This window comes from Cervus canadensis, chromosome 12 (assembly GCF_019320065.1).
Source record: "Cervus canadensis isolate Bull #8, Minnesota chromosome 12, ASM1932006v1, whole genome shotgun sequence".
NCBI classification, from domain to species: Eukaryota; Metazoa; Chordata; class Mammalia; order Artiodactyla; family Cervidae; genus Cervus; species Cervus canadensis.
This window is the reverse complement of record NC_057397.1, coordinates 43,122,612-43,150,606: the sequence shown is the minus strand read 5'-3', so window position 1 is coordinate 43,150,606 and position 27,995 is coordinate 43,122,612. Positions and strand designations below refer to the sequence as shown.

Here is a 27,995-nt window from a genome sequence, read left to right as displayed (position 1 = left end):
GATGATAAAAGAATGGGAAAATTGTGAAACCTCAGATCCAATCATGTCCCATTCAAATAAAAGCAAGAGGAGAAGCAATGAAAAATAATTTGAAAACTTTAATTAATGATGCTGTTTATGTAGTAAAAACATAAAATCTTTTAAATAAGGTACATTCAACTTCTCAGAGCATCTAATATTCAGATAATTTATATTTCATACACTTTCCAACATTAAACAATTGACTACATAATGCATTTTCTATAAAATGGTATTACAGCTTATACAGGTAAAAGTATATTACAAAAATACTCTACACAGGAAGAATGGCAGTATCTATTAGGAAATGCTACAAACATTCTGTTAAAAATATATATTTTTATCTCTTTCATGTATCATAATAATAAACAGAATATATATATTTTTCTTTCTAAAATTAAGTCTTACACAGTTTCCCTTCAGGATGGTAATATGTACAAACCTTATATCTGAATGAATATAAATAGCAAATACTATAATAGTGTTACAGATATATTAGTAACTTTTACAGAAAAAAAATGGCTTTTAAATAAAAGCCTGAAATCTCAAAGCTATTTAAATTAGACATTCTGATATTTAGTAAGACACAGTGGAGTCTCATTTCTTATTTCCAGTTGAATTACTGCAAGCAGTAACAAGAGAAAATAGAGTCAGTAGATACTGGACCAGATGTGTCAGCTGGATAAACTATTTGGGGTTTATTATACTTTGGGGGGAGATACAAGTTCTTTCTCCACACCATAGTTTCTTTTTGGGCCCTGGGGTCAAATCTAGTCCTTGGTGATGAGAAAGAAATCATTGTTCCCTCCTCAAGCGCCTGAGAAACAGTCTACTCATTCATTAGATCTGGTCCATGGTGAGGAAACAACTCCATGACCATTTCTGGTTATAAGCAGCTTATCTTTAATGAATGGACCTGATTTCCTATCATTCCTAAAAATAGCTTCCGATATAACCTGTACATGGTGAAGCTGTGAAGGAACCGGATGGTCTTCTTCAGACTCTGCGTGACAGTCTTGGGGAAGTGGTACGTCTTCAAGTGCTTTAGGGCGTGCAGCAGGCCCTTGCGGGTGTCCTGGTCGCCATTTTTTATCCTCCACAGGCTGAGCAGCTTCAGGAGTTGCTCACTTGACTTGCACGTCTTCACTGTTTTCTCAATGTCTTCTGTCGTCACTTTCTTCCCCGGCAAGCTTTCCATCAACTTTAAAAGCTGCTCAAAGGTGAGGTTCATGTGTCCAATGTGCCTCCGCACGGTGTTTTCACAGAGGTTGATATCTGAATGAAGCAAAAACACGAGACATTCATTCTCATAGTCTATCTAAAGTCGGTATAAAACTACCCTGAGGCAAAAGGGAGTTCCCCAGCATTTCATAATTTTAAGGCTAATCTCCTCCTTTCCTTTGAGGCTCAAGTCATGCTAGTTATTTCTGAGAACTGAGTTCAATATTATTTTGTGTTATAATAGGATAGTATGCTTTCTGTATTCTCGGCATCCAACACAGCTTTGTGAAAAGCCCACATTTGGAAAATAAGTGGGAAACTATACTTCAGTTTTCTAAGAAAATCTGGAGAAATGAAAAGCGTAACATTTTAGAAAAAATACAGTTAGTATTTTGCAATATAAACTTTCATTAATTGATACCAATATATGTGCTATTTGAAAAATTAGTTGCTTCAAATAGTCTTTAATAAATAGCACCAGAGGATTATCAACACATAGGAGATCTGAAAATCCAACAATATGAGGCCAAGGAGATCCAACCAGTCCATCCTAAAGGAGATCAGTCCTGGGTGTTCATTGGAAGGACTGATGTTGAAGCTGAAACTCCAATACTTTGGCCACCTGATGCGAAGGGCTGGCTCATTTGAAAAGACCCTGATGCTGGCAAAGATTGAGGGCAGGAGGAGAAGGGGGCGACAGAGGATGAGATGGTTGGATGGCATCACCAGCACAATGGACATGGCGTTTGGGTGGACTCCGGGAGTTGGTGATGGACAGGGAGGCCTGGCATGCTGCGGTTCATGGGGTTGCAAACAGTCGGACATGACTGAGCGACTGAACTGAACTGACTAAAAGAACAGTAGGATACACATGGCCTAGAGAATATTTTGGTAATGAGCTAGGACATAAACATAGACGGAGTAAGTAATGTTTCTGTTGATGGCATGAGTCATTTAGTATCTGTAAGACCTAAGGCAAGTCCCTTCATCTTTCTGGGCTAAAAAGTCTTCATTTATAAAACAGGGAATTCAGTCCCATCCAATTCTGTCTCTGTTTCTCTCCTTCCCTTTCTTTTTGCTTCAGGGCTAATTATACTTTCAAAGAATACATTTTGTTTGCCAAAAACAGAAGACAAGTTTACTCTGCCCAAGTGAAAGCATTCAACTGTCAAAGATGTTAGTCTCCTAAAATCTGTTGCTACAGTTTCAAATGTTTGAGGCTTTAGAGTTGTGTAGGATTCCTCATTTAACTACATGTGAAGAGCAGAATGGATTCTCATTAACACTGCCTCATGAAAGCCCCCCCACCATTTTTTTCCAGCATGTCCTCCCAATGCTAATTCAAGTTAGAACTTTCTCTTCTGTGTATCCCAAAGCTTATAGTACACTCTGGATGAAACTTACTTCCTTTCCCCCTCTGTATTCACTCCCATCATAATACATACACACACACACACACACACAGAGTTTCTAAAGGAGATTCTTTATAAAACTAAAACATGAGGATACTTGGATTTAACTAGCCCTTTTCTCCAAGAAGCTCAAACACTTTAAAGACCTTATCTCATTAATTCTCACGACATGTGCTATTAAAATGGTAATTTTAAAATAGACTGTATTGTGAGGATTAATGAGAGGATACCTGTAAGATACTTAGAGGCTTTCTGGAGAGAATTACCAGATAAATACCACATAGTTTTCTTGGTAGAATTGCAAGGTAAGATCTAAAATGGTTAAAGAACTTCTAGATAGATCAGACAGGATGCTCACACACCTGCTAAGAGATCCAGAGTCAGATTTCCTGAGGTTTATTCCTATATTTGAAATGTATTTTCTCTCCTTCTAGAGAGACAATTGAAAAATTGGAGAGCAGAGAAGATGAAAATAAAACCTCGCATGACTGATCTAGGAACAGCTTCTCCTCTATCATTTGAAAACTATTTCAGTCCAACAATAATTCCCAAAGGGAAACAGAATCCATACAACTAAACAGGTACATAGTCTCATTTCTGTTGTATGATGAGCAGGTGTTCTGATTTCTGTTTGAGTTGTTTAGTTCAGGCTACCATACCTTGGATGATCTTCTTGACCATATCTTGGTCTTTGTTTTGATGCTTCCATAACTTCAGCAGCTGGAAAGTCTGTTCTCGTGAGTTGTGTCGCCGTTTTATCCTCTCTACGCTCTCTGCGTTTACTTTGGTGCCAGGCAGATTGTCTACCAGGACACTGAGCCAGTTCGGGGTAAGCTTTGTCGGAACAGCAAACCTGAAGAATGCCTCCTCACACAGGGTCATGTCTAAAAGGAAGGTGGGAAGATTAAGAATTATTACTCAATAATTTGGGCTTCCCTGGTGGCCCGAATGGTAAAGAATCTGCCTGCAATGCAGGAGACCTGGGTTCAGTCCCTCAGTAGGGAAGATCTCCTGGAGAAGGGAATGGCAATCCACTCCATTATTCTTGCCTGGGAAAATCCCAGGGACAGAAGAGCCTGGTGGTCTATAGCCCGTGGGATCACAAAGAGTCGGACATGACTAAGCGACTCACACTTTCACTTTCACTCAATAATTGGATTCTTGGATGTCTAATGGATAATAATAATAACAGGAAGAAGAAGAAGAAGGAAAGGGAGAGGGAGACAGAGAAAAAAAGGACAAAAACCAACACAGTTGCGTTTTCCAGAATATTGCATGTTAAAATGAAAAATTTGAATAAAATCAACCTTCTATTTCCTGGTCTTAAAGGCAGATTGCCAATCCAGCTCGGTCCCATGAAATATTCTTTTAGACTATTTTGGAGGGGAAGAGTTTACTAAATGTCTAATAAGAATATAGTATTGTTATAAAAAAACTACAGCAAAAATTCTATTACTTAATATAATATTAACATATTTTAATGTAATTATTAAACATTCTGTTAAAGGTTTAGCTGGTACCTAAAAGTTACTTCAAGACCAGTGTCAAATCATTGTCCTTAAGAAAGCCTGAAAAGTAACCTGAAATAGCATATTATTTTCTACACACACACATAACACATAGTACCTTTGGGAACAAGGATGGATACAGAAGTACAAGCATACATTAAGTGGGAAAATAATCAAACACAAAAACTGGTCATTTAGAAAAAAGTTCCAATAAGCTGAGTGTCTGGGTAGCATCAGTCTATCCTAGGGATTAAGAGTCTGTCTTTGGATTCATTAGGTCTGAGTTTGAATCCTGACTCTTCCATTCAAGTTCATACATTAACTTGAACAAACTTCACAGTGTTTTTGTAAAGATTAAAACCCATATAGCAAAAGTGTCTGGCAAATAGTAAGTGTTCAAGGAGTGACAGAAATAAAATTATAAATGGATTAAAGAGAATGTTAAAGAATGTTAAAGTCCTTTTACCATCCCTCCCCACATTCCATCATTTAATAAGACAGCAGATAGGATGAATGACTTAGCTAAGATTTTTATAAAAGAGAGAAAAAATGTATGTTTTATATACATCTGTGTTGCAGAAAAAGATGTTTGAAGAGAGTCAAGCTAACATCAGTCATCCTTGGTGTGATGAGTCCGTGGTAGGAGGTCTGAGACTAGTGTGGTGGTAGAAGTGACAAGATGAGGACACCAACCTGATTAGCATCATCACCAACATGGGGTGCACTCAGATACCTTGAACTTGGAGCTAGTGACCCCTCCTGAATAGAGTTTAAGACATGTATAGGAACTCAGTACTTCTGTGCAATGGATGCAGTAATACCACAGGTAACAAAGCCAGTATTGTATTTCTGATTTGTCATCTATTTTTATCACTGTGGCTCAGATGGTAAAGACTCCGCCTGCAATGCGGGAGACCTGGGTTTGATCCCTGGGTCGGGAGGATCCCCTGGAGAAGGAAATGGCAACCCACTCCAGGATTCTTGCCTGGAAAATCCCATGGACAGAGGAGCCTGGAGGGCTGGGACAATCCATGGCATTGCAAAGCATCGGACACAACTGAGCGACTAACACAATCCAATCCAAGTATTCTCAAGAACTTGGCTTCTTAGTTGCCAATTTATACTTTGGCTAATAATACAGATGTGCTTAAAAGTGATAAGAATGCATAGCTTAAAAACATTCTGCAACTCGGACTCTGATAAGGTGACCTTCAACATAATTTTACTCCACCCCTTTTCTGTGGGTAACATGATTCAAGTGTGAAAGTCAGGGTTTGGAGCACTATTATAAGAAGATGGAGACTTTCTGAAAGATTTTTGAGTTGTGGCTTTAGCAATGATGCACAGAGAATTTGGTTAAAATTCAAGAAAGGGGAAATATAAGTTTAACTAAGAAGGACCAGAGGGTCTGGTATTCAACCCAGATGTGGTATGAAGATTGATATTTTGAAACATAATTACCTATTCCACATTTGTGAGTCAATGATTCGCTGCTACCAGAACATATATTGTCATGCGTTGCATTTCCTTTCTGAGTTAGAAGGAGCCCAAATGCACTGCAATTCGTGTGTTTTCTACAGGGCGCTTTGGATGATGTCTCATTCGAGAAGAACCCATCTGGACATCTTTTGCAAACTGTATTTCGCTCCGGGGTTCCTACAAAAATACCAAGCCGTTTAGCACATTCTTCTCTAGTACTCTCCTAGCAGAAACCATCTTAACAGAGTTGGGGTAAGACGTTTCACTTGGTTTTTACTGCTACTATTATGTTGCAGGAAATTTCAGGCATTTTCATTTTTCACTTCATTAGACAGAACAAAACTTCTACAGTGAACCCCTTAGGCATTCTTTCCTCCTTGTAATACAAACACAAATGTGTTCTGTTGTTACCTACAAAGCACAAAATGGGAGAGAAAAGAAAAGAAGGGTAGGATGTTCAATTAGTCCTGCCTGTGCTGAAGTTGTCAGGAAGATCTTGTTGTCAGCCATATTCTCCACACAATTATCCCTGGAAAATCATGAAGATAACTGCTGTGTAACCTCTGTAATATCATTCTTTGAAATCAGTACCCGTGGTATGCCACATCGTTAAATCCCAATCGATTCCTACGGAAGTTCTTTCTTTCCTGAATCCTAATTGTGAAGCAATTCGTAAGTGTGCTAACCTCAAGAAGTAAAAATTTACAACATTATAATAAACTTTTGAAGGTGGCAATAAAGTTAACCGTGGACTCAAGCGTAAGCCTGCAGTTACATAATAAATGGAAGATGATATACCATTTGCTTAAACTGTTGAGTTTAAAAAGGGCACAGTCGTTAAAATTTCAGGCAAGGGTGACTGAAAGGGCATTTTCTTTCATGGTGGAAAGTTACTTGATAAATTTGGAGAAATCATTGGCAGGAAAACTTGAACCAGTCAACAACCCAAGATGCTATTAAAAATAAACATCTTTAAAACCCTTGACTCTATGCCTGAGTAGCTCATACATTATAGTGTATTTGCATATGAAAATACCTCCATCTAGTGTAAGCTAGTTGAACAGATTTAGACTCCAGTGTTCAAATGTAGCTTTTACAGGCCAATTCTAGCTGACACAAGATACCAAATACTAAACAGGCAAATGAAAGTTAGAGAAAGTTAATAAACTTCATTTATTAACTTTTAACCTCCCATCTCATTGTATCCTCTACCAAAAAAGGAAAAAAGAGCACAATGGATTTTATTTTCACCTCTGGCTTCTTTCTTTTCTAAAGGGTTTGATGATGCATTGACCAGTAAAAATGACAGAAGGGTGGCAGAAAAAAAGAAAAGGGGAGACCAAGCATGAAATTTTAACATGTTAAACGCCATTTCTAGGGTTGCAGTGACATCATCTTAGGAACCACCTTACAAAGAGGTCTCTTTTTTTTAGTACTTTCTTATTATACTCCTCTTCTTAAAGGGGAGCCAACTCCACACCAAATTCTACAGTATCATAAGCGGAGGTATTTGGGCATGGACTGCATGGTATTATTTTATTGTGAATATTCTGGGAATAAATAGACATCTGGATCCAAATCTCCCTTTGTCAACTTCACAAAGAAGAATCCTGTCATTCTTCACATACGTCATAGGTCATAGGCACAGGACACTCTTCCATGTAATTTAGCCTTTAAAGTTCCTTACCAAGAAGAATCCAAGAATTATAGAAGGAACGTTTCTTCATATATGTGGAGGCTTTATGTAATGACCTTTCTGAAAAGGACTTCCCTCTCTCATGATTGATAGAACTTCTTATAAAAGGATGTATCCATCTAAGTAAATGATTCTGCCTTAGTAATGTCAAGAGAAACACCCAAAGTATAATCTGGCAGGCAAAATGTGAAATAGAATGGCAAGAGGAATTTTGCCTTTCAGTTGAGAATTCACCATGCTAGGCATAGGCAATTACACAACTAACAGAACTAACTACAGTTGATCCTTGAACAATGAATGGTGGGTTAGAGGACCCAAACTCCTTGCACTGGAAAACCCCATTATAACTTTATAGTCAGCCTTCTATAGCCAGAGTTCTGCATTCACAGATTCACACAAATGGGATCAGGTAGCACTGTAGTATTATTGAAAAAAATTTGCATAGAAGTGGACCTGCGAGGTTCAAACCCATGTTATGTTGTTCAAGGGTCAGCTGTAAAATCTGAAAAGCAGGCAATCTGACTTCAAAACAACAGAGAATGAATATTAAATACTCTTTAGAATAAAACTGCAGAATCTTGCCTTCTCTTTGGTCTGGAAACCTTTTATTTTCCATAAGGAACTCCTTTGTATGTTTTTAAGCAGAGAAAGGTGAGTAAATAAATAAACCTCTGTGTACCTTTGTGCTAAGACTTCTGCTGCCTGCTTACTTCATTCTACAAACAGATTTTCATGCTTATATGAGTAAAATTCTTACTATTTCCACTATTTTTCAAAACTTTCTAGTTTCCAAACTGCAATACCCTGCTTAATGAATTTTCCTACATATATAAATTACTGAATTGAATTAAATGCATCTGTTTCTGTTGGATGGGCTTCTCCCTCTACAACTTGGGTTAGTTTTTGAGTCCCAAATTGTCATCCAGTAAAAATTAGGAAGTGTCACCCATTTCTCCCTCGAAGACTTATACTAGAGGCATTTTAAGGAGCTGTCATGCAATTTGCACCTTCTGTGACTGATTTTATAAAATTCACAACTTAGGACACTTAATAGTTCAGTTTTTGAATATATTTAATTTGTATGCCATTAAACCTAAAATGTTGATAATAATTTAGACTCTGTATTGCAACTTCTCAAAGTCAAAACAGTTATAAGTAATTCACATCCTCTAAACCCACGGTTGTCAAGTAGGGGTGATTTTGCCATCCAGGGGACACTTTAGTGGAAAGAGTACTATTTTAGCATCTAGTGGCTAAAGACCAGGGATGCTGCTAAACATGCTACAATGCCCAGGACTGCTGCCCACGAAAAGAATTATTCAGCCCCCAAAGTTAGTAGTGCTGAACCTGAGAAACACTGCTTCAAATTGAGTAATTGGAATCTATACCCATTACTACTTCCTCCAGAAGAGTGAGTGAATACTCTTAATTTTTCCAGGCCAGGAGAACATGCCGACTATACTGAAACTTCATGAATGTAGGAAAAAAAAAAAAAAGAGGTGGGTTGCAGCTTTAAAAAATTCAATGCAAACTGGCCTAATCTCTGCTCTTCAAAATGCAAAAAGAGGAAGTACTTTGTTTGTAGACAAGTACTTACTCTTGGCTTGCCAGTCTGTTTTGTCTAAGATAAAGAATAAGCTTCACAGAAGAGATGCTGCTATGGCCGTTATCCTCCCAGACACTCAACTCCCCTGCCAAAGGAAGAACTAGCTTCATTTTTAATAATGAGCTGCAGTTCCCCTAGCCATTCTCATTTTTTATATAATTAATTATAACTACTCACTGTTTGCACGCCAGAGCCTCATTAATATCAGCATAATTACTCTCTTGGTATCAATTAACATTTCTGATGTTTGTCCAAAAAACACTGCACTCTGAGGCTGTCCATGCCAAAGTGAAACACAGACACAGATCAGCTATGAATGGCGCAACTAAGAGTGTGTCCCTTTAAGAAAGAGCAATCCATCATGCATCTCATTAGAGAGGGATTTGCTGCATTTGAGATTTGTCACTAAATTGGCCCGTCGTGGCAAAGTGCTCCTCTGAGGAATGGTTCTTTGGCAGCCATCCAGACACATAGTACATACCTAGCAGATTCCATTACCTTTGTAATTTGCTATCCTGTAGTGTCATCAGGACCAGCTTGTTTCCTTAAACTTCCCCCACTGCCTGCCTCTGTGTGATGTTAATGCACTTGGCTGGTACATACCCGGGTGTAGCACTCCAAACCCAGGGGGGCAGCTCCTGTGCTTCAAGCAGAACTCCAGCTCCAGGTAGCGCCCCTCCTCACATTCACACACGCGGTTGTGGGTGCGGTTGCACTCCTGCTTGACGTACTGCAGCTCCTTGCACACGGGGCTGCAGTACAGACACTCGTCACTGGTGTGCCACGTGTCCGTGTAGTAGTGGTCGGGACAGGGGGCGCACACGGTCTTCCGCCTGCCCGTGCAGGGCTGTTTCAGGAAGGTGCCGGGCGGACATTTGTCACACATCAGCTGGCGAGAGCTCTCGGGGTCATAATGAAGGTACTTTGGAGGAAAGGTTTCCTGGGTGGTCCATTTAATGGAGATGTCTAGGAACTAGAAGAAGAAAGGGAAATCGTGGTATGTTAGCATGGAAATGGGGTGATTCTTCTGTGCAAAAGCATCATTGACCTCAGAGTCCTTTACTACCTGGAACCTCGTGCTCTTCCTGCCTAGGGAGCTAGGACCACAGAAAACAAGTTCAGAAGCCATAACTCTTGCCTCTAAGTAGCTTAATCTCCAAGACCATGGCAGTACCAGCAAAGTATATTAGGAAAACATAGCTCATAGATAGCTGGAGTGGAAAACTCATCAGAGTAGAAAGTATTACACTTAGATGCACCGCTAAATAGCCTGTGTGCCTTGAGTAATACTTTATCTCCCTGGGTTTTAGGATAATCATTAGATTAGTGAGTTGGGTGAAACAGATTCTCAGGATAGCTATATCAGGATCCCTTGACTCCTTGATAAAAATGTAGATTCCTGGGATTTATATTCCTAAAAATTCTGATTCTACAGATATGAAATTGGGACTGAGAGTTTAAAAATGTCCTGCAATGATTCCCATCTGTGGAACCCATACACAATAAATATTATTTCATTTATTCACTTGTTGATAGTTATGTACCAGGCTCTGTTCTGGATATTTGGGATACAGCAGTGAATAAAGTAGTCAACAAACTCTGTCTTATGGACTTTATTTTAATAACAAATTATACATAAATTATGTGTTAGAAGATGAAAGTTGTAAAAAAGTGAGCAAGTAAAAGATTGGAAATATGGAGGGGAAGGTGGAGAGATTACAATCTTTATATGGGGTGGTGGTCACAGTAGTATATTTAAGACCAGATATTTTTCTTTTAGTTTTCCTGTTCTAAGATGTAATGATTTCACATATATGTAAAGAGTTGGTGATTATACTCCCTCTGGTCATTCATTCACTCATGCAGCAGATATGTACTGCATGCTTACCAGAAATATGCTGGTGAGAAGATGTAATCTTTGTCTCTGTGCAGCTGGTAATCCGCTGGAAAAGTATTAAAATTTTAAGACTGATATTTCCTCCAGAACATCAGTACAGTCTTGAATCTCATAGGTGACTGATGTCTAGAAAATGAAATGATCACCTCTCTTAAGGTTAATTGGGGAAAACTTGAGGGAGCAGTCAGGGTCTCAGAAGGTTCTATCCATAATGGCCGAAGAGGTGTGTGCATAGTAGAGAGACAGTTTTGTGGGCCAGAATCCTGCTTTTGAAGGTGGCTCCAAATGAGTATTCTATCTTGTATTCTAGATCTCAAAAGGTCTTCAAGGGAACACTGAAGTAGCTCTTCACACTAATTAAAAGAAAAAGTGTTGTTTCTGTGTAGGGGTGGTTTGTTTGGCTTTTATTGTTTGTTTTTGGTACAGGGATCAACAGCGACTATTTTCAGGCTTTTGGGAAGTGACAGGCCAAACACAATAAGCTTTTCTAAACTGTCTTCTTTGCAGAACTCAGGAAATCTCACAGAAACCCTTTGACCTTGGGGAAAGTGTGCCAAGCTAGACACACAGCACTCCTTTTTGAATGAGAAATGACAGAGGTAAAGAAAGGCCTTTTTCATAAGCATCTGGGCATTTTAATAAGCAATAGAATCCACCTGCCATTACAGGAGATGCAAGAGATGTGCGTTCAATCCCTGGGTTGGAAAGATCCCCTGGAGAAGGAAATGGCAACCCACTCCAGTATTCTTGCCTGGAAAATTCCATGGACAGAGGAGCCTGGTGGGCTACAGTCCATGGGGTCGTAAAGAGTGGGACATGACTGAGCATGCATACACACATGCCCTCATTTCTTATTGGGACATGACTAGCGTCAAGGCTGTTTGGACCTAATATGAGTTGATAAACCAGAATTGAAGAATAAAATATCTTACCTAGGGCCACAGACCTTTTAACTGAGAGCAGTTTTCAGAGTGCTATAATGTAAAGGACCCCTAACCAACAAAGGCAGACTACAGTGGAAAATTGGGGCTGCCTCGATATTTTCAAGACACTCTCATGACCCAAGGGCTTTGGGGAAAAGGATGTTCTTAAATTCCCCTAGGGTTTTTTATTGGCTCAGATAAAGTGGGTCAACAATAGGAGAAAGAAATTGACCAGTAATGAGTGAAAGCTCTGGTTTGGTCTGTATCTTTCAGAAATCTATTCATTCACCATGTGTCTCTTGACCACCCACTGTGTACCAGGCATTGTAGAAGGTCTTAGCATATGGTGACCTACAAAACAAGGATGCTCTTCAGACTGCTCACTGTCTAGCGAGGAGACAGAGAAGTGAAGAAATAAATAATTACAGATAACGATCAATCTTTTGAAGGAAATGAAGCAAGATGAACTAACTTTGTTGCTACTTGGTCATTCTAATAATATTGTACTATAGTTTTCAAGGCCCTTTGTGTGGGTTTGGCTCAAATATTTCTAACATCTTCAATGCTAGGGAATGAAGTATTCCTGATGCAACTTGCAAAGACACATGAAAGCAATGAGAAATGTTTTTATTTTTTTCTCTGTCTTGATGTTTGCTTTCTATTTCCTGAAAAGCCACTTTTGAGGGTTCTGTTTTTTCAAGAGGGCCAGCTCAGAGATCCAGAGGGACGCATTCATCTTGCTTACTGTGGCTGAGTGAGCCCCATCCTGGTAGGGCTGGCAGTCCTGAGACTTAACCCTGCCTGATTTCCCATCATCCTGCCTTTCCCATGACAACGCAGCTCATTTACTCATTAGCTGACTCTTTTCTCTCTTACCAAGAAGTGATGAGGATGAAATGAGAAAACCCCACAGATGGTGCATGTGTTCCTCACTAGAAGCAGCCACACAAATACAAGATCTGACCAAGAATACTGATGCAATTTGTATTTTTCTAGGCAATTGGACATGACACCGTTGGTTTTCTAAAACCATGCTTAAGAAATTAGTTGCCATTTCTTCAAAATACAGGGAAGCTGGGGTGAAAGGAATCCATAGAGAAACAAATAATAAATTAGGTTGACTTAAGGATTAGAGAGCAATTATAATAGTGAAGATCATTTCCCCTAGGCTACCGCCTGGAATTATCATATACATTTTTAAAAATCGGAAAGCCTTAAGGAACTGCTGACTTGTTTTCAGCAAATTCTATGAGGCCTCTGTGATTTATTTGAAAATTTTCCACTCTGGTAAAAAGACAGAACTCTGTGTGGCCAAAATTGGATGCTTAGCTCTCCATCTCTGGTTAGCCTCAATCCCCGCATGGAATTTCTGGAACCAGTTACTGGACAGAGAATGGGCAAAATTAATAAACCTCTTCATCTCAATCCCCTCTCTCACTTTCTTCTGCATTTTCTAGAAAAGCAATGAAAAATATGCCAAAGGAGGACAGACCATCTCAACACTGGCTCTGTGTCCTTTGCCAGCTGATAACATTTAAAGTCTAAGAAGAGTACAAAAGTAATTTTTGTGTGAAGTACATAAGCATTGATGAATATCATGCAGGTGTCTCTGCAGAAGCCTGAAGTGTCCTATATAAGAGTGTCCTATATTATAGTTTCCTATAAGAGAAGCTGCTTTTTCATGCTTAATTTTTTTTTTATTAGAGGATAATTGATTTACAATATTGTGTTGTTTTCTGCGGTACATCAACGAGTCAGCCACAGGTGTACATAGGACCCCTCCCTCCTGAACCTCCCTCCCACTTCCCGCCCCATCCCATCCCTCTAGGTTGTCACAGAGCACTGCGTTGAGCTCCCTGTGTCTCACAGCACATTTCCACTGGCTATCTATTTTACATGTGATAATGATAAACATTAAAATGGAATTTTCTCTCCCATTTTTTCTTTCTTCCTCTTCTCTTCCTGTATCTGTCTACCAGCTACAAAAGAACAAAAGTAAATGAGGAACTATCCCAGGTCACAGTAATTAGTGGAAGCAGAATTACAACCCAGAGCATGTGCCATAGAATAGTATATTTTGACCAAATCCTTTAACACTGCATATCCCTAAAATGCTAGTTTTTCATTCAGACTCAAGAGCATAGTGTTAGGAGATCACAGAAGTGAGATCACCCAATGCCTTCCTGAAGTCCAGATGAACGGATGATGTTTCTTTGTGCTAAGACTACCACCTGTCCAAGGTAACTGAGATGGAAATTTCTTAGATGACATGTGATTTCAGTATAGCTGAATACCGATATTTGCTTCTTCTTAAAGGATACAGGAATATATTTCCTCCATCAAGTTTACTTTTGCATGATGCAATGCAGTCAGTCCCCTGCTACTGTGCTTGCTCTCTGGTATGTAGAACCACGAGTGACCCAGTGGGTTTCCGTTTATGGAAAATTCATTAAAAGGAGCCCACACAAAGCTTGAAATAACTGCTTGGTTTGGGAGTTCCTTTTGTGATCCCTCGTCATGATCTTTGCCACAGAGAACTATTTGAGGACTACCAGAGTTAGCTAAACTTCTGGTCAATTTGGAAACCATGATATTTTACAGTTCATCTTAGCTAAGAAAAGAAACATTCAGGATATATACCACAGTGAGTTTCCTAAAGATCTCTTGTAGTATAAGCTACAAAGCTTATTAAAAAAACAAAAACAAAAAAAAAACTCTTTTGCTATGAAGGTTAGCTTATTTAACTTTCTATAGTCTTATGGTATAGTGGGGCTTCCCTGGAGGCTCAGACAGTAAAGAAATCGCCTGCGATGCAGGAGATCTGGGTTTGATCCTTGGGTTGGGAATATACCCTGGAGGAAGGCATGGCAACCCACTCCAGTATTCTTGCCTGGAGAATCCCATGAACAGAAAAGCCTGGAGGGCTGCAGTCCATGGGATCACAGAGTCGGACATGACTGAGCAATTAAGCATACACATGGTATAATGGGATCTTCCCTATTTCCTCCAATCCTTAAATTGTTCATTTATTCATTCATTCAGCAAACACTTATTAAAACAATTACTATGCTCAGGAAATATTGTTAAGCAGTAGCGCCGAGTAAGTTAATGTTCCTATTTTCCAGGAGAATTCATCCAAAAGCCTCTGTTGGTATAAAAAGTCACAAATTACTGCAAAACAATGAGAGGGAAAACAGAGGAAAAAAAGGATCAAGAAAAGACTCAATAGAGAAACAGGTCAGAAATGAGAATCTGAAATTAGGTAGTAGTAAGGAGGAGAGAGAAGATAGATATTATATGTTAGCTAATTGCCCGTGGAGGGAGGTTCTAGAAAGAGTAAAGGGGGACATGCCCATGAATTATGACTATTAGGTATGTGGTGTTGCTGTTAATTACTGACAGCAGGAGAAAGAAGCGGTTATGGAGGAAGACAATGAATTTGGTTCTGGGTCTTCCAACAATGAGACTCAAGTGATGATGTTGAGTAGACACTTAAATATATGTATCTGGTATTCAGGATAGAAATGCAGCTAAAGACACAGATTTAAAGAGATGCAAGTTCGATCTCTGGGTCAGGAAGATCCCCTGGAGGAGGGCATGGCAACCCTCTCCAATATTCTTGCCTAGAGAATCCTATGGACAGAGAAGCCTGGTGGGCTACAGTCCACAGGGTTGCAAAAGAGTTGGACATGACTGAAGTGACTTAGCACAAGGTTATGAGCACATAAATGGTTCCAGAAACACAGAAGTAGGATGGCATTACCCAAGGATTTTATACATAAACCAAAAAAAAATTAAAATATAACCTTTGGGACTTTATAAACATTTGTAAGATAAGATGAAAACGAGAAGGAAAAAAACAGTAAGGATATTACAGAAAGTTTCAAGAAGAATGCTAAATGGATGATGAATAATAAGATATGAAAAATGTACAGCTTTTAGATCCATTAGATTGATATGAACTAACCAGATCTCTTTGCTGGGAACCTGCATATTAGGGTTCCAAACTCAGTTCAACCACCAGCTTAATAACCCTTGGCCATTATCTTAGCTCTAAAAAGAGATAATTCTTATTTCATCTATTCCTATACAATTGTTTTCAATTGAGTAAAGGGACACAAATAAACTTGGTAAAGAATAAGATTCCAGACAAGAATGAGTCATGACTACATATGCTAATTACACAGGAGGTGGGAAATAGAGAACATTTTGAATCAGATTCATTTTTGGAGACATTTTGAAGTCTCTTGTTCAGTAGGAAGTCACAAACTTAAAATGTGCCCCAGTTATTTATCCTATTCTTAAATCGTCTCCAGAAAAAGCATATCTGACTCGTTTTTAAAATCAGTTCCAGTATCTCCCCAAATTGTATCATTGACTTGATCGAAAGGCAGTTACACAGATTTGCTTAAAGGGCCAGATAGAAAAGGATTTGCTTCCATACACCTTAAATGTTTAGCATGATGTCTTACAGGCTTCCCAGGTGGCGCTAGTGGTAAAGAACCTGCCTGCCAATGCAGGAGTTGTAAGAGATGTGGGTTCAGCCCCTGGGTTGGGAAGATTCCCTGGAGGAGGGCAAGGCAACCACTCCATTATTCTTGCCTAGAGAACCCCATGGACAGAGGAGCCTGGCGGGTTACAGTTGCAAAGAGTCAGACACGACTGAAGCGACTTAGCAAGCAGCATGCATAGTGTCTTATGGGCTTCGCTGGTGACTCAGAGGCTAAAGAATCAGTCTGTAATGCAGTAGACCTGGATTCAATCCCTGGATCAGAAAGCACCCTAGAGAAGGGAATGGCTACCCACTCCAGTATTCTTGTCTGGAGAATCCCATGGACAGAGGAGACTGGCAGGCTACAGTCCATGGGGTCACAAAGAGTTGGACATGATAGACTGACACTTGCACTGCTTTTTTCATGGCGTCTTATACGCAGCAAGTATTCAATATATATTTTAATTTTATTCAATTCAATAGATATTGAATACCTACTATGTATAATTAGGATTGCTGGTGATTCTATAGACACAGATACAGAGCCTCCAGGTAAAGGACGCATTTTCAAGGACAAGCACAAAATCTGTAACTTTCTCATCTGTAAAATGATAGTGATGACAAAATTTGCCTAAAGGAAGGTTTTTTTTTAAGCGTCTTTCATTTTGCTTGGCATTTTGCGTGGATCATTCCGTTTGTATTTAGCTTCTATTTTGAAGGTAAATGTGGGAAAAGCAGGTGGCTCATTTGAGAGGTTTATCTGCTGCTGCCAGTTCTCTACCTGAGGGTCTGCCACTGCTTAATCATCTCCGCAACAGCCAGGATGAGGTCTCTAGGTAAGGATGCAGAACAAATGCATTAAATCTATTCATCTATTAGGAACTGATGTGCTGCCAACAGCTTTTGCTACATAAACAGGAGAAAGGAAACAGGAACAATTATGATTAGATGAATCGCAGGGCCAGATTTTACACTGTTTGCTTCCCTTGGGGCTGCAGCACTGTCTCTAGGTAAAACTTAACTTTAAATGCGTTTCGTTGTTGTTGTTGTTCCCTTCAAGAACTTTCCTTTAGTTGTTTGTTTGGAGGCTTTTAGAATTAATTAGCAGTACCTTGTTTATGTCTGAAATCTACCAGAATTGTCAGAACAGATTTGCTTCTGATGCTTTTACTGCTTCAGAGTTTTACAGATAATTAACATTTGCTAGATTAACAAATAAATGAGAAAAATCTCTAAGAACTTGTGATGCAAGTAAACACGTCAAACTTCCCAAGGCAGATGTGTGGATATCTCTCGCATTTTGAATCTCAGATCTTAGTATTTCTTCTCTTTGCTTATTTGTTTAGTCGTTCACTCAATTGTGTCCAACTCTTTGCAATCTCCTGGACTACAGCCCATCAGGCTCCTCTGTCCATGGGATTTTTCAGGCAAGAATACTGGGGTGGGTTGCCATTTAATTCTCCACAGGATCTTCCTGACCCAGAGATCGAATTCATGTCTCCTGTGTCTCCTGCATTGCAGGCGGATTCTTTACCTGCTGGGCCATAATCACCAGATTTGGGATATAGCATCCATTTTGAAAATTTCAACTCAACAACAGAGCTGGCCACAATTTTCCTTATAATTATATCCATTCAAGCCCACCTGACAAGCACAAGGGTGTCATCCCTAGTTCAGAGTTTTCCAGCTACAAAGTCCCTGGCACTTTGGACTCAGAATTGGCAATACATTTTAGTATGTTGATATTTTTGAACATCAGTTATTAAGTCCCACTTTATTTCTACCTTTCCTTGAAGATAATACCTTGTTCACATCATCTTATGAATTAATCTGGTTGGTGATGATTTAGATTGAAGCCCAATCAATATATGGTTAAGGGCATCTGGAGAGAGAAATTTAGAAAAGAACAGCCATGGTGGTTAGGAAATGAAATAGAAACTAGAAATGGAAATAGAATAAAACAGGATGTGACTTAAACATGTAGATGTTTATCATGTGCCTATAACAATGTGAAATATCCTATTGGAAGTACTGGATGATATGGTGAATACTAATAGCATAGTATATTATAACATCATTACACAGTAAGCTCTATACTTAACTTCTCATCCACCCCTTCAATCACCTCTGAGGTGATAGTATTATCCCCATTTTGTAGATGAAGAAACTGAGCCTCAGAGAAGTTGAGTGACTGCTCAAAAGTCACAGAGCTAGTATACGTTCAAGATAGGATTCAAATCTAATCCTGTCTGAACCTAAGCCTTTAACAATTGACTCTTCTCACTAGGGACCTGCAGTTTTAGGAAGGAGATAGGCATATAAGTGATCACCTGTGAAACAATGTAAAATTCTGTAAGATCTATATTTCGTCCATCTGTCCATACAGCCATCCATGCCACCTCATCCTATATCTGTCTATCATTTGTATCATTTACCCTGGTGAGTAAATTCCTCCCTCTTCTGTCCTGAAATGCAGTAGTTCACACAGCTTCTCCAGAAGATGGTCCTGCAAAACAGCAGCTTCTCAGTCATGCACCCCCTTGGATTTGTTTGTCTTCCTTTTTTGCTTACTCTTCTTTTGCTAACCCCTGCTTCCCTAGGATTGCTCTTTCTAATAAGGAGCTAAACTATAAAGTGTTTGCCTCATGTTCTCTATCCTACAGGGTCTAGACTTAGAACTCAAGTCCAGTAAGGAAGCTGGGATAGTTAATTTCATTCAGGGAAAAAAAACACACAGTGGCCTCCGCTAGCTGAAGGAGGAGGTGAAAAAAGCATTTAAAAAATCCATTGGGATCACTTTGCCCAAGGATATGACTCTGAGTCCCATCCCAGGACGTTTGTATCTCCAGCAAAGAAAAGAACTCTGGTTGAAGGAACTCAGAGGCTTTCCTCTGCTTTATGGGTATTTTTCACTGGACTCCTCTGCTAGATTTCAGCTCCTATTAGACAGGAGAAAAAAAAAAAAATCCTCAGCTAGGTCACCTTAGGGAAAATTACTTCACTTCTCTGAACCTTGGTTTCCTTGCCTGTAAAACAGATTCCAGTCTCTGCATCAGAGGGTTTTTGTGAAAATGAAGGCTGTTAGCATTGTCCTCTGTCCAGGACCTAGGATCTTACAAAAATTAATATCTGGAACAAGGTTGATTTGCTGGGAAAGAAAGAGAAAAAAATGTTGGGAGTCATATACAGGCAATGAGGTGCTCTAATGTAGGAGTGACTTGTATCATTTAAACTCACAGATCTGCCAGAACGATCACATCCACCTCCTTCCTCACCAGAGAAAGCTGGAAGGTACAATCTTACCATGTTTCTGGAAGGCAGGACAATGGAGAAGGCTTACAAACAGCAGGAATAGCTACATCATTGTTCAGTAAACATCACTCATACTTTCTAGTTGACCCATTATTTTAGCACAATCTAGTTGATTTTTTCCCCTTTTACTGGATATTAAAAGAAGACAGGAAACAGAGTGTAGAAATAGAGGATTCTGTCTCTCAGCCCATGTAGTATTCATTCTCCCAGGAGATCTTCCTGACCCAGGAATCGAACCCAGGTCTCCCCAATTCCAGGCAGATTCTTTACCATCTAGCCACCAGGGAAGGCCAATGTAGTATTCCAGCACAGTATTAATGGTCATGCCAACCTACCCATTAACACGCTTATTTCACTTGAAGGTGAAATGCTTCCTTGTGAATACAAATTCAAAGAAAACTCTGCTCAAAGAGGCTAAAGAGACTGTTAGTGACCATAATTACATCTCTTTAGTAAGTCCTGAGGGAATATGGCTTCTAAGTAGGATATGAAAATATGCACATTAATGGCTTCTATGCTAGCTAAAGACAAAAAGGTCTTGTTTCCGAATTTTTAAAAAAAAAATAGTTTTTAGCTTAAAAGAATAATCTGATCCTAAAACACAGAAGTCTTACTGCTTAAAAGCAGGTGACATTTCAAAAAGCTGCTTCCTCTTTTGATCTCGTTCACTTAAACAGAATTTCTTATCAATGAAACCAGTTGGGCACAAGGAACTCTGACAATTGCAACAAAGTAGATTTTAAAAAATTTTTCTTTAGTATGCTTTTTTCATCGATAATTAAGTCCATTTGATTTTTGTATGTCTGGCATATTAAATAGTATCAATATGTAATAAAATATTTTCATTTATTTTTAATGACAAAAGCGTGAATTTTTTTTTCTTTTTTTTCCACTGTGCGACCTGCTTCAGTGCCTGCAGCCGGCTGGCAGAGGCCGGGCAATGGTTTGGGGCCAGGTTTGCTCTGGCATGGGACACTGTAAGAGGCCCAGCGGGATGAGCCAAAAGTGTAAAATTATGGCAGCCCTTCCAGATATCATCTGGTACAACACACCTATTTTAAAGGTGAGCAAAGTAAGACCCAGAGAAATGAAGTCACAAACTGGACCTCAGAGTCTAAGGCAAAACTGAGGAATAAGATCTCTTGCTTCTTGACTGCTGTTGTGGAGGTCTTACTGTCATTACACCTCACAGCTGACTTCCTAAGTTACTTTTGTTGGTGGTGATGGTGGTGGTATGGGTGCCAGAGGGAATTTAAGAATAGGGCCTTGATATCTGTATTTTCTAAGAATAAAATACGCTTTTGAACAAGAAAGTAATATTGCATGGCAATAGAGGTTTAGGGATCAAAGACCAGAGAAGAAAACTGAATTTACCAAAGACAGTCACAAAGCTTAGATGAATTACTGTCTTTTAAATCTACATTCATCTTGACACTGATTTTCGTATTTTATAGTTGATTATTTGAGAGACTGTTACAGAAAATGCTTCCAAGGTACAGACTAAATGGAGGTGAAGAATCTTAAGGCTACTCTTTTTAATTTTATAGAAGATGCTTCGAGGAAATTAATGTTTTTCACCGTATTAAAACTATGATAAAAAGAGGTGGATTTAAAAAAAAAAAAATCTCAATAGGAAAGCAGTAAATCAGAACTTTTTGGAGCACATTACTTTTTTAGAAGGGCTCCAGAAATGACATTGCATTTCCTCCTGTATCCTCTATCCATTTATGGTCTGGCTGATTCAGGTGCTTCTGAGAAACTGGGGTTGAAAAAAACTACCCAAGCACCTGGGAAGTTATGTCACCTTGTAGTTGAAAGAAACCATTTTAGTGTGTCTGTAGACTGTTCTGGCCTTTGGAACATTCATTTAGCGAGGCCAGGTAAATGTGAGAGGGAGTGAGTAGCACACAGCTTCTTACCTAATGTGTTGTAACACTATTCTTATCCCTTACAACTGTCTAAAAGAATTCTTTTTTTAGACTTTCTATGCTAGTTACCCCAAAATAAATATTCTGTGGTAGTGAGTTCCTAAAACTAATTACATGTCACATAAAAATACCATGTGTATTTCAAGTTGGCTATACCTCACTCCTTCTTCTTGCATGGATAGTTTACAGATGTTGCTAGGATTTCCGATTGACTAGTTCCTGCTCTTGTGGGTTGCGAAGTTTTATTTTGATTTTTGTTTTCTTTTCTAAACATGGCTGCTAGTACTGTTCATATGTGCATTTTTTTTTTAACCTATCAGTATCAGAAATGCACTCTGGGGCTGTGTCCTGCCCTCCTCTCTTGCCCTGTGAAATCTTCCTTTCCTATGGCTTTCAGAACCCATTCTCTGCTGATGACCTAGATTTTCTGATCTCCAGTCCAGGCTTCTCTGAACTTTTTTAATCCAAATGCCTATTTGACATCTCCATTGGGATATTTTACAAATGTATCTCATTTATCAAACCAAAAAATGAACACTGATGGGAAGATCAGAAAGGGGATTCAGCTAAGGTTAGGTAGCACCTGCAAGGGTCGGTATATAAGTCTGGTTCATTGTTGCTCTCTTAAGAATGGACCTCCATGAAGGTATTGTACCTTCACAGTAGAAATGGACAAAAATAAGTAGGAAAAATACTGGTCAGGTGGGTAGGGTGTTATATTTATATTTTGAAGGAGATCAAAGCTGACGTGACAATGTGAAATCTCTGACAGTAAGCTACATTCTGTTGGAATATCCATGGAAACTGCTGGTACATTATACAAACACCCCAGCAAATCTCATCGTAGTTCCTTTGACTCAGCAAACACACATTTAGTGTCAAGCACTGTGGAGACCTGGAGGCTATAAATCTGAATTGGAAAAAAAAATCTCTGTTTGCAAAGAGTTCATATTTGGTTTACCACAGGGGTCGTGCCGTCCCCTAGAAGTTCTGGAAATTTGTGGGGGATTTTCTCTTGTCAGAGTTTCTGTGTGCTGCTAGATGCCCCAGTGACCAAGAATAATCCCACGTTCCACATACTTTCTTCTTCTCGGCCGTGACATGTGGCATATGGGATCTTAGTTCTTCGATCAGGGATTGAATTTTCAACCCCTGTGTTGGAAGCACAGCGTCTTCACCACCAACCCACCAGGGAAATCCCACACACACTTTCAAATGTCCTACTGATGACGGTAATAAGTGATCTAAGCTAAAAAAAAAATATTTATCATTATATGAGCCTGGATTCAAACTCCATGTATATATATACATAAACACATGTATATATACACATATGTGTATGTATATAGATATACATATATGTCTATAGATACATAGATATATATACACATGTGTATATATATATATGCACACATATGGGATTCCCAGGTGGCACAGTGGTAAAAAGTCCACCTGTCAATGCAGGAGAAGCAAGAGGGGTGGATTTGATCCCTGGATCGAGAAGATCCTCTGAAGTATGGAATGGCAACCCACTCCAGGACTCTTGCCTGGAAAATTCCAGGGACAGAGGAGCCTGGTGGGCTCAAGTCCATGGGGTCGCAAACAACTGAGCGACTGAGAGCACACACACACACACACACACACACATATATGTGTATACATATACACATACACACATATGTAGACCTATGTGTATGTGTTGTAAGATCTTTATGCATATTGCATTTTCAAGGAATTTAACAACATAAAATCTGATAGAGGGTTGTGCATGCATGCATGCTAAGTCGCTTCAGTCATGTATGACTCTTTGCCGCCCTATGGACTGTACTTTGCCAGGCTCCTCTATCCATGGGGATTCTCCAGGTAAGAATACTAAAGTGGGTTGCTATGCCCTCCTCCAGGGGATCTTCCCAACCCAGGGATCGAACCTGCGTCTCTTAGTATCCTGCATTGGCAGGCGGGTTCTTTACCACTAGTGCTATCTGGGAAGCCTGAAAGAGGGTTGTATTTTGTTTAAAACTTTAGTGAGATTTGTTCACCATTTCAAAAAATCACAGCCCAAAGTCAACACCAATCATGGTTTTGAACCCCATGTGCTCTCGTCTGTTTCTCATGGTCTGTTCATGACAGTTCTACATAAAGATGCTAATGTAGCATTACTTCATTAAATCTTCTAGTGAAGCTTATTTCATTATAAATCACTTTCTTTTTATTTCTCCTTCATAGTATAGTTATGCTAGTATATTGATTTGAAAAAATTCTGTAGGTAGGTGAAAATATAAGCACTCTCAATTTCATTTCAGGAGAGCCAGGGAGTTGTTACAAAGGATTTATTTAATAAGCACATGGAAGAAGTCTGATCTGATGGAGAACTACTATTCCACAAGGTAAGATACACAGATACACCGATAATGTTGGCATCTCTGCTCCATAGTAACAACATCAGGGGCAGCCAGGCATCATTAGGCAAGACTTTGAATAATGTAAACGTAATTTTTTTTTTAATAAAAGTACTCTTTCTCTGCAATATACTTCACCATCCTCTTTTTCCTGGGCTGCAAAGAAATTACTCAGGTTGAATGAAGTACTTCTGGTCAACAAGATACTGAAGGTAATGCTTCTCACAGAAAGCCGTCATGGAAAGGGAACATGCAGACAGGGGGGCTGAGGGTTGCTTAGAGCAAGACCCAGATGGCAAGTGAGTGGATAGGAGGACAAGAATATTTGAGCGTGTTTAGTGCCCCTTTGAGAAACTCTGCAGTACCTCTCCTTCTACACTGTGTAGATAAAACATCTCTCCCAGAATGCCTTCTTCCCTGACCAGTGGAATCTGACAACTGTGGTTTTAACCTAAGAATTAAAATGAAAGGCCAGATTGAAATTAGGAATCGTGCTGAGGGTTCATGGGTGATAGAGGCCAGAGAGGTTGCTGGAGAGAGAAGTATAGGACTGCTGCGGAGTGTATATCAGATTCTCCTAGAAACTTTAGAGTTACCATTCTCTTAAACAAACCAAAAAGCTAGACAGATACACTCAACCACTGGGGGAGGGGAAGGAAACCAAAATAAACATAAGGAGGACCAATGTATCAGGCAGTTGTCCTGAAAAAAGAAAAATTTACTACCTCCAAATGCTTCACCCCATCCCCCACCCCCAGTCCTAGTGTCTTAACATTAATTTAGACCTTAGCTTTGAGAAGGCCAGTGGCTAGTTCTAGAGCTCCTTGATGGGACGTTTCAGCCACCAGTGAAAATCTAAGACTAGACTAGGATGTTCCCAAAGCATCAGGAGGCTCCTTGAGCAACTATGAAAGAAATGACTTGGTGATGTAACCACCTCACCTTGCAGAGCAGGCCTCTAACTACACGAGTGAGCATTTCAGAAAGCCCATGACTATGGCATTAGTCCTAATGACCACACCGTCTCAGTGCTTGCCTGCCAGCATCTCCTCTGCTGTCACAAAAAGCATCTAGAATTCTAGCTTGCCTCACAGTTTTATCTTCTTCCACTTCTTAAATTCAGGATGCCTTGATTTTATCTCCAAATATGAAACATTTGAAATGTATAATGAGAATAATAAACATCCTATTGCTCCTGCAAGGTAACAGTTGGTGGCCATCTCTCCCCCATCTCTGAGCGTCATCAGCACTTCGTTTACATAATTCACTTGGGTCTAGAATGTCGACTAGAGGCTCGTGTTAATGTGGAATAGGAACTCCATATTATGTGTGGCTATCTTGCATGTGTGCATATTATTATCTCTATTTTATAGAAAACTAAAACACAAGAGAGATATAAATTGCCCACCATCTTTTATCAAGTAAAATACTGGTATTTGAATTTTGAATTTCGATCCCAAATAACCAAACTCGTAACCACTGCACAACAGCTACCTTTATAAGGTCTTGGAAGGCAGGATCTTTTATATTCCCAAGTCACCTCGTACTTCCCCTTTTGTTATTCTCATGAGACATTCCAGCATCTGCTTTCTCCATTTTGCTGTGTGGTCCATGAGGACAGAAATGGTGGCCATGTTTTCCATTCTATGTCTAGCATCCAGTGGCCTGCAGGGTACAAAGGACTAAATAGCTGTAATGCTTCCAATTCTTAGCACTACCTCTTGGTGTTTATGAAAGGGCATCTGGACTCTTCATGTGTAACTACAAAGTATCTTTTCTCAATTATTTATAAAATAAAATCAATCTCAGAAGCTACAGACGGAAAAGGGAATGCATTCCTACTTAAAGTATTTACTAGGTTCGAGACACAATAAAAGGTTTCTCTTTTGGTAATGCAGTAACATCTGCAGTTAGTATTATCTACATAAATATCTACATCCTATACAGACCAGATATCAAAACATTTGTCTACTTATTATTTTGGAACACTTAGAATACTGGAGTGAGTGGGTAGCCATTCCCTTCTCCAGGGAATCTTCCTGACCCAGGGATCAAAACCAGGTCTCCTGCATTGCAAACAGATTCTTTACCATCTGAGCCATAATGGAAGCCCATTATTAGGTATACATATTATTTAATGGAAATTCTGAAATTTAAAAGTTACTGATAATATGTTTATTATTAATCAAATCTTTGAAGCATACAAAAGGCTAGGAAGAATAAAAGTGTCCCCATATTAATAGCAGAATTATTAATACTAGCCAAAACCTAGAATGTTTAAGTCACTTGTGGTGTAGCCATGCAATGGAATATTATACAGCACTGAAAATGGATGGGCTTTTGTACATCCAATACTGGAGATGATCTCACAGTAGAACCTTAAGTAATAGCAGCCAGACACAAAAAAGTACATAAAGTTCATTTACTCATGGATGGCATTATAAGTCAGAATGCTGATTCCTCTGGCCATGACTGTTGTGGTGATAGGGAGGAAGCCCAGGAAGCTTCTGGGGTGCTGGCAATGTGGTGGTGTCTGAGCTGGGTGCTGGCTTACAAGTATTCACTTTGGGAAACTTAATTAGGTTCTTATGATTTGTGCAGCTCTTTGTATGTGTCCTTTTAAAATAAGGGTTCACTTTTTAAAAAGTTCTCCATATTAGTGAAGTTATATTTATAACATATACCCACATATGCACAAATATATATATATACACACATATATGTATACATAGTACATATACATAAGATTAGCTTACTTAAGTGTGACCTCTCATTAATCTACCTTTCCTTTAGTGACTTTGCTGTTTATTTACTTATTTATGTGTGTGTATCCCAGGATCTAATTGGAGGACTTCCTAGCCTTCCATTCACTCTTAGTGGGTTGGACATTCACATTCAAGAAGTTACTGCAACAACTTTCAAAACACATATGTGACTTAAATATGGATTTTCCTGTCCTTTCATGAATATCTGATTCATATCTCAATGCAGTCTACATTTTAGTGACATAAAGGAAATAAGTCATTGGTCATAGAATAATCTACATAGAAATCTTATTAACTTGATTGGTCAAAATGTAAATTAAAGTAAAATAAGCTAAAAACTACAGACATTCCTTTCTTTTCCAAATTTCCTTTCTTTTTCCAAAATTAAAACAACTTTTAGCCCCACTGAGTGCAGAACCTCAATTATTTAAATCTATTTCATAACCTAATTAACATTATCTCACCAGTATTTTCCACATTACATTGAAAATGTTATTAAAATGTCAAATTGCACAATAAGAAATATGTGTGTATGTATGACCTTTTCTCTGGTGCCAATTATTCAAAATTTCCTATAATATTTGCTTAAGTGGCAAATAAGCCTAATGATGTCATGCTCACTGCATCCAAATTTTATTCTAATTAAAGCAGTTTTAAGAATTATTATTCTTAGTATTAAGAATAATCTCCCAAATAACTTTGATACTATTATTACCGCTAATAATAATAATAATAATAAGGATGCCCAAGTTAAGCAAAGATGTTATGGAGCCATCTGAGATGAAGAAAGCCAATAAATAAAACGGATAAAAAGTCATTCCAGTAAAAATGGTCCAGAGCTCTTCATAAACGCAGCAGGAACTTTCCAGTGCAAAGGGACACCCTAGGAGAAGCACAATCAGCTTGAAAGAGGTCTCCTGTTCCAACCTGACCCCAGATCTCTCCTGGGAAAGGGAGCAAGTTGAGCCCTGTCCCCACCAACCCGCGGGCGGGCCGGGAGACCAGGAGGCGAGCAGCCTCCGCTGGCGTCCAGAGCGCCGCTGTCGGCGTCCCGGGCCGGGAACTTACCAGGAGCGCGCAGCACAGCAACTTGTTCATTGCGGTCCCCGGGAAACCTCAGGCGCTGGGCGGCGGCGGCTGCGGGGCGAGCGCTACGGTGCGTCTCGGCTGCCCGTGCACTCATCACTTTATATATAGTGTCCCGGCAACAGGAAGTGTCGGCTTGGCTTTGATCGTTCACTCCCTATCTGGACCAAACTTTGCACCTTTCTTTTTTAGGAACCTGGGGCGGGAGTCGGCGGGGGCTGGGGAGGGGGGGACGGACGGGAGGGGGAGGTGC

At 39.4% G+C, this 27,995-nt stretch overlaps 1 protein-coding gene and 1 non-coding gene across 2 annotated transcripts; both read right to left on the bottom strand.

Annotated features, from left to right (window-relative positions):
• Window positions 1-78: 78 nt before the first annotated feature.
• Window positions 79-27,958, bottom strand: TNFRSF11B (TNF receptor superfamily member 11b). Its single transcript, XM_043483213.1, has 5 exons — window positions 27,725-27,958; window positions 9,544-9,913; window positions 5,621-5,815; window positions 3,311-3,535; window positions 79-1,293 (listed from the first exon to the last, which is right to left on the bottom strand). The coding sequence occupies exons 1-5, from the start codon at window positions 27,752-27,754 to the stop codon at window positions 905-907; spliced, it is 1,209 nt and encodes a 402-aa protein (XP_043339148.1). The 5' UTR covers window positions 27,755-27,958; the 3' UTR covers window positions 79-904.
• LOC122451544 lies at window positions 20,455-20,584 on the bottom strand. The gene has a single exon (XR_006272442.1). It is a non-coding gene; the product is annotated as a small nucleolar RNA SNORA42/SNORA80 family (small nucleolar RNA).
• Window positions 27,959-27,995: the final 37 nt, after the last annotated feature.

What these genes read in the sequence shown, in the direction of transcription:
- TNFRSF11B (XM_043483213.1), bottom strand. Translation starts at nt 27,754, where the DNA reads ATGAACAAGTTGCTGTGCTGCGCGCTCCTG. An exon ending in GACTCACAAATGTGGAATAG is followed by an intron (nt 3,536 to 5,620) that starts GTAATTATGTTT and finishes CCTTCCTTTTAG; the next exon opens with ACATGACCCTGTGTGAGGAG. An exon ending in GGTCAAGAAGATCATCCAAG is followed by an intron (nt 1,294 to 3,310) that starts GTATGGTAGCCT and finishes TGCTTCATTCAG; the next exon opens with ATATCAACCTCTGTGAAAAC.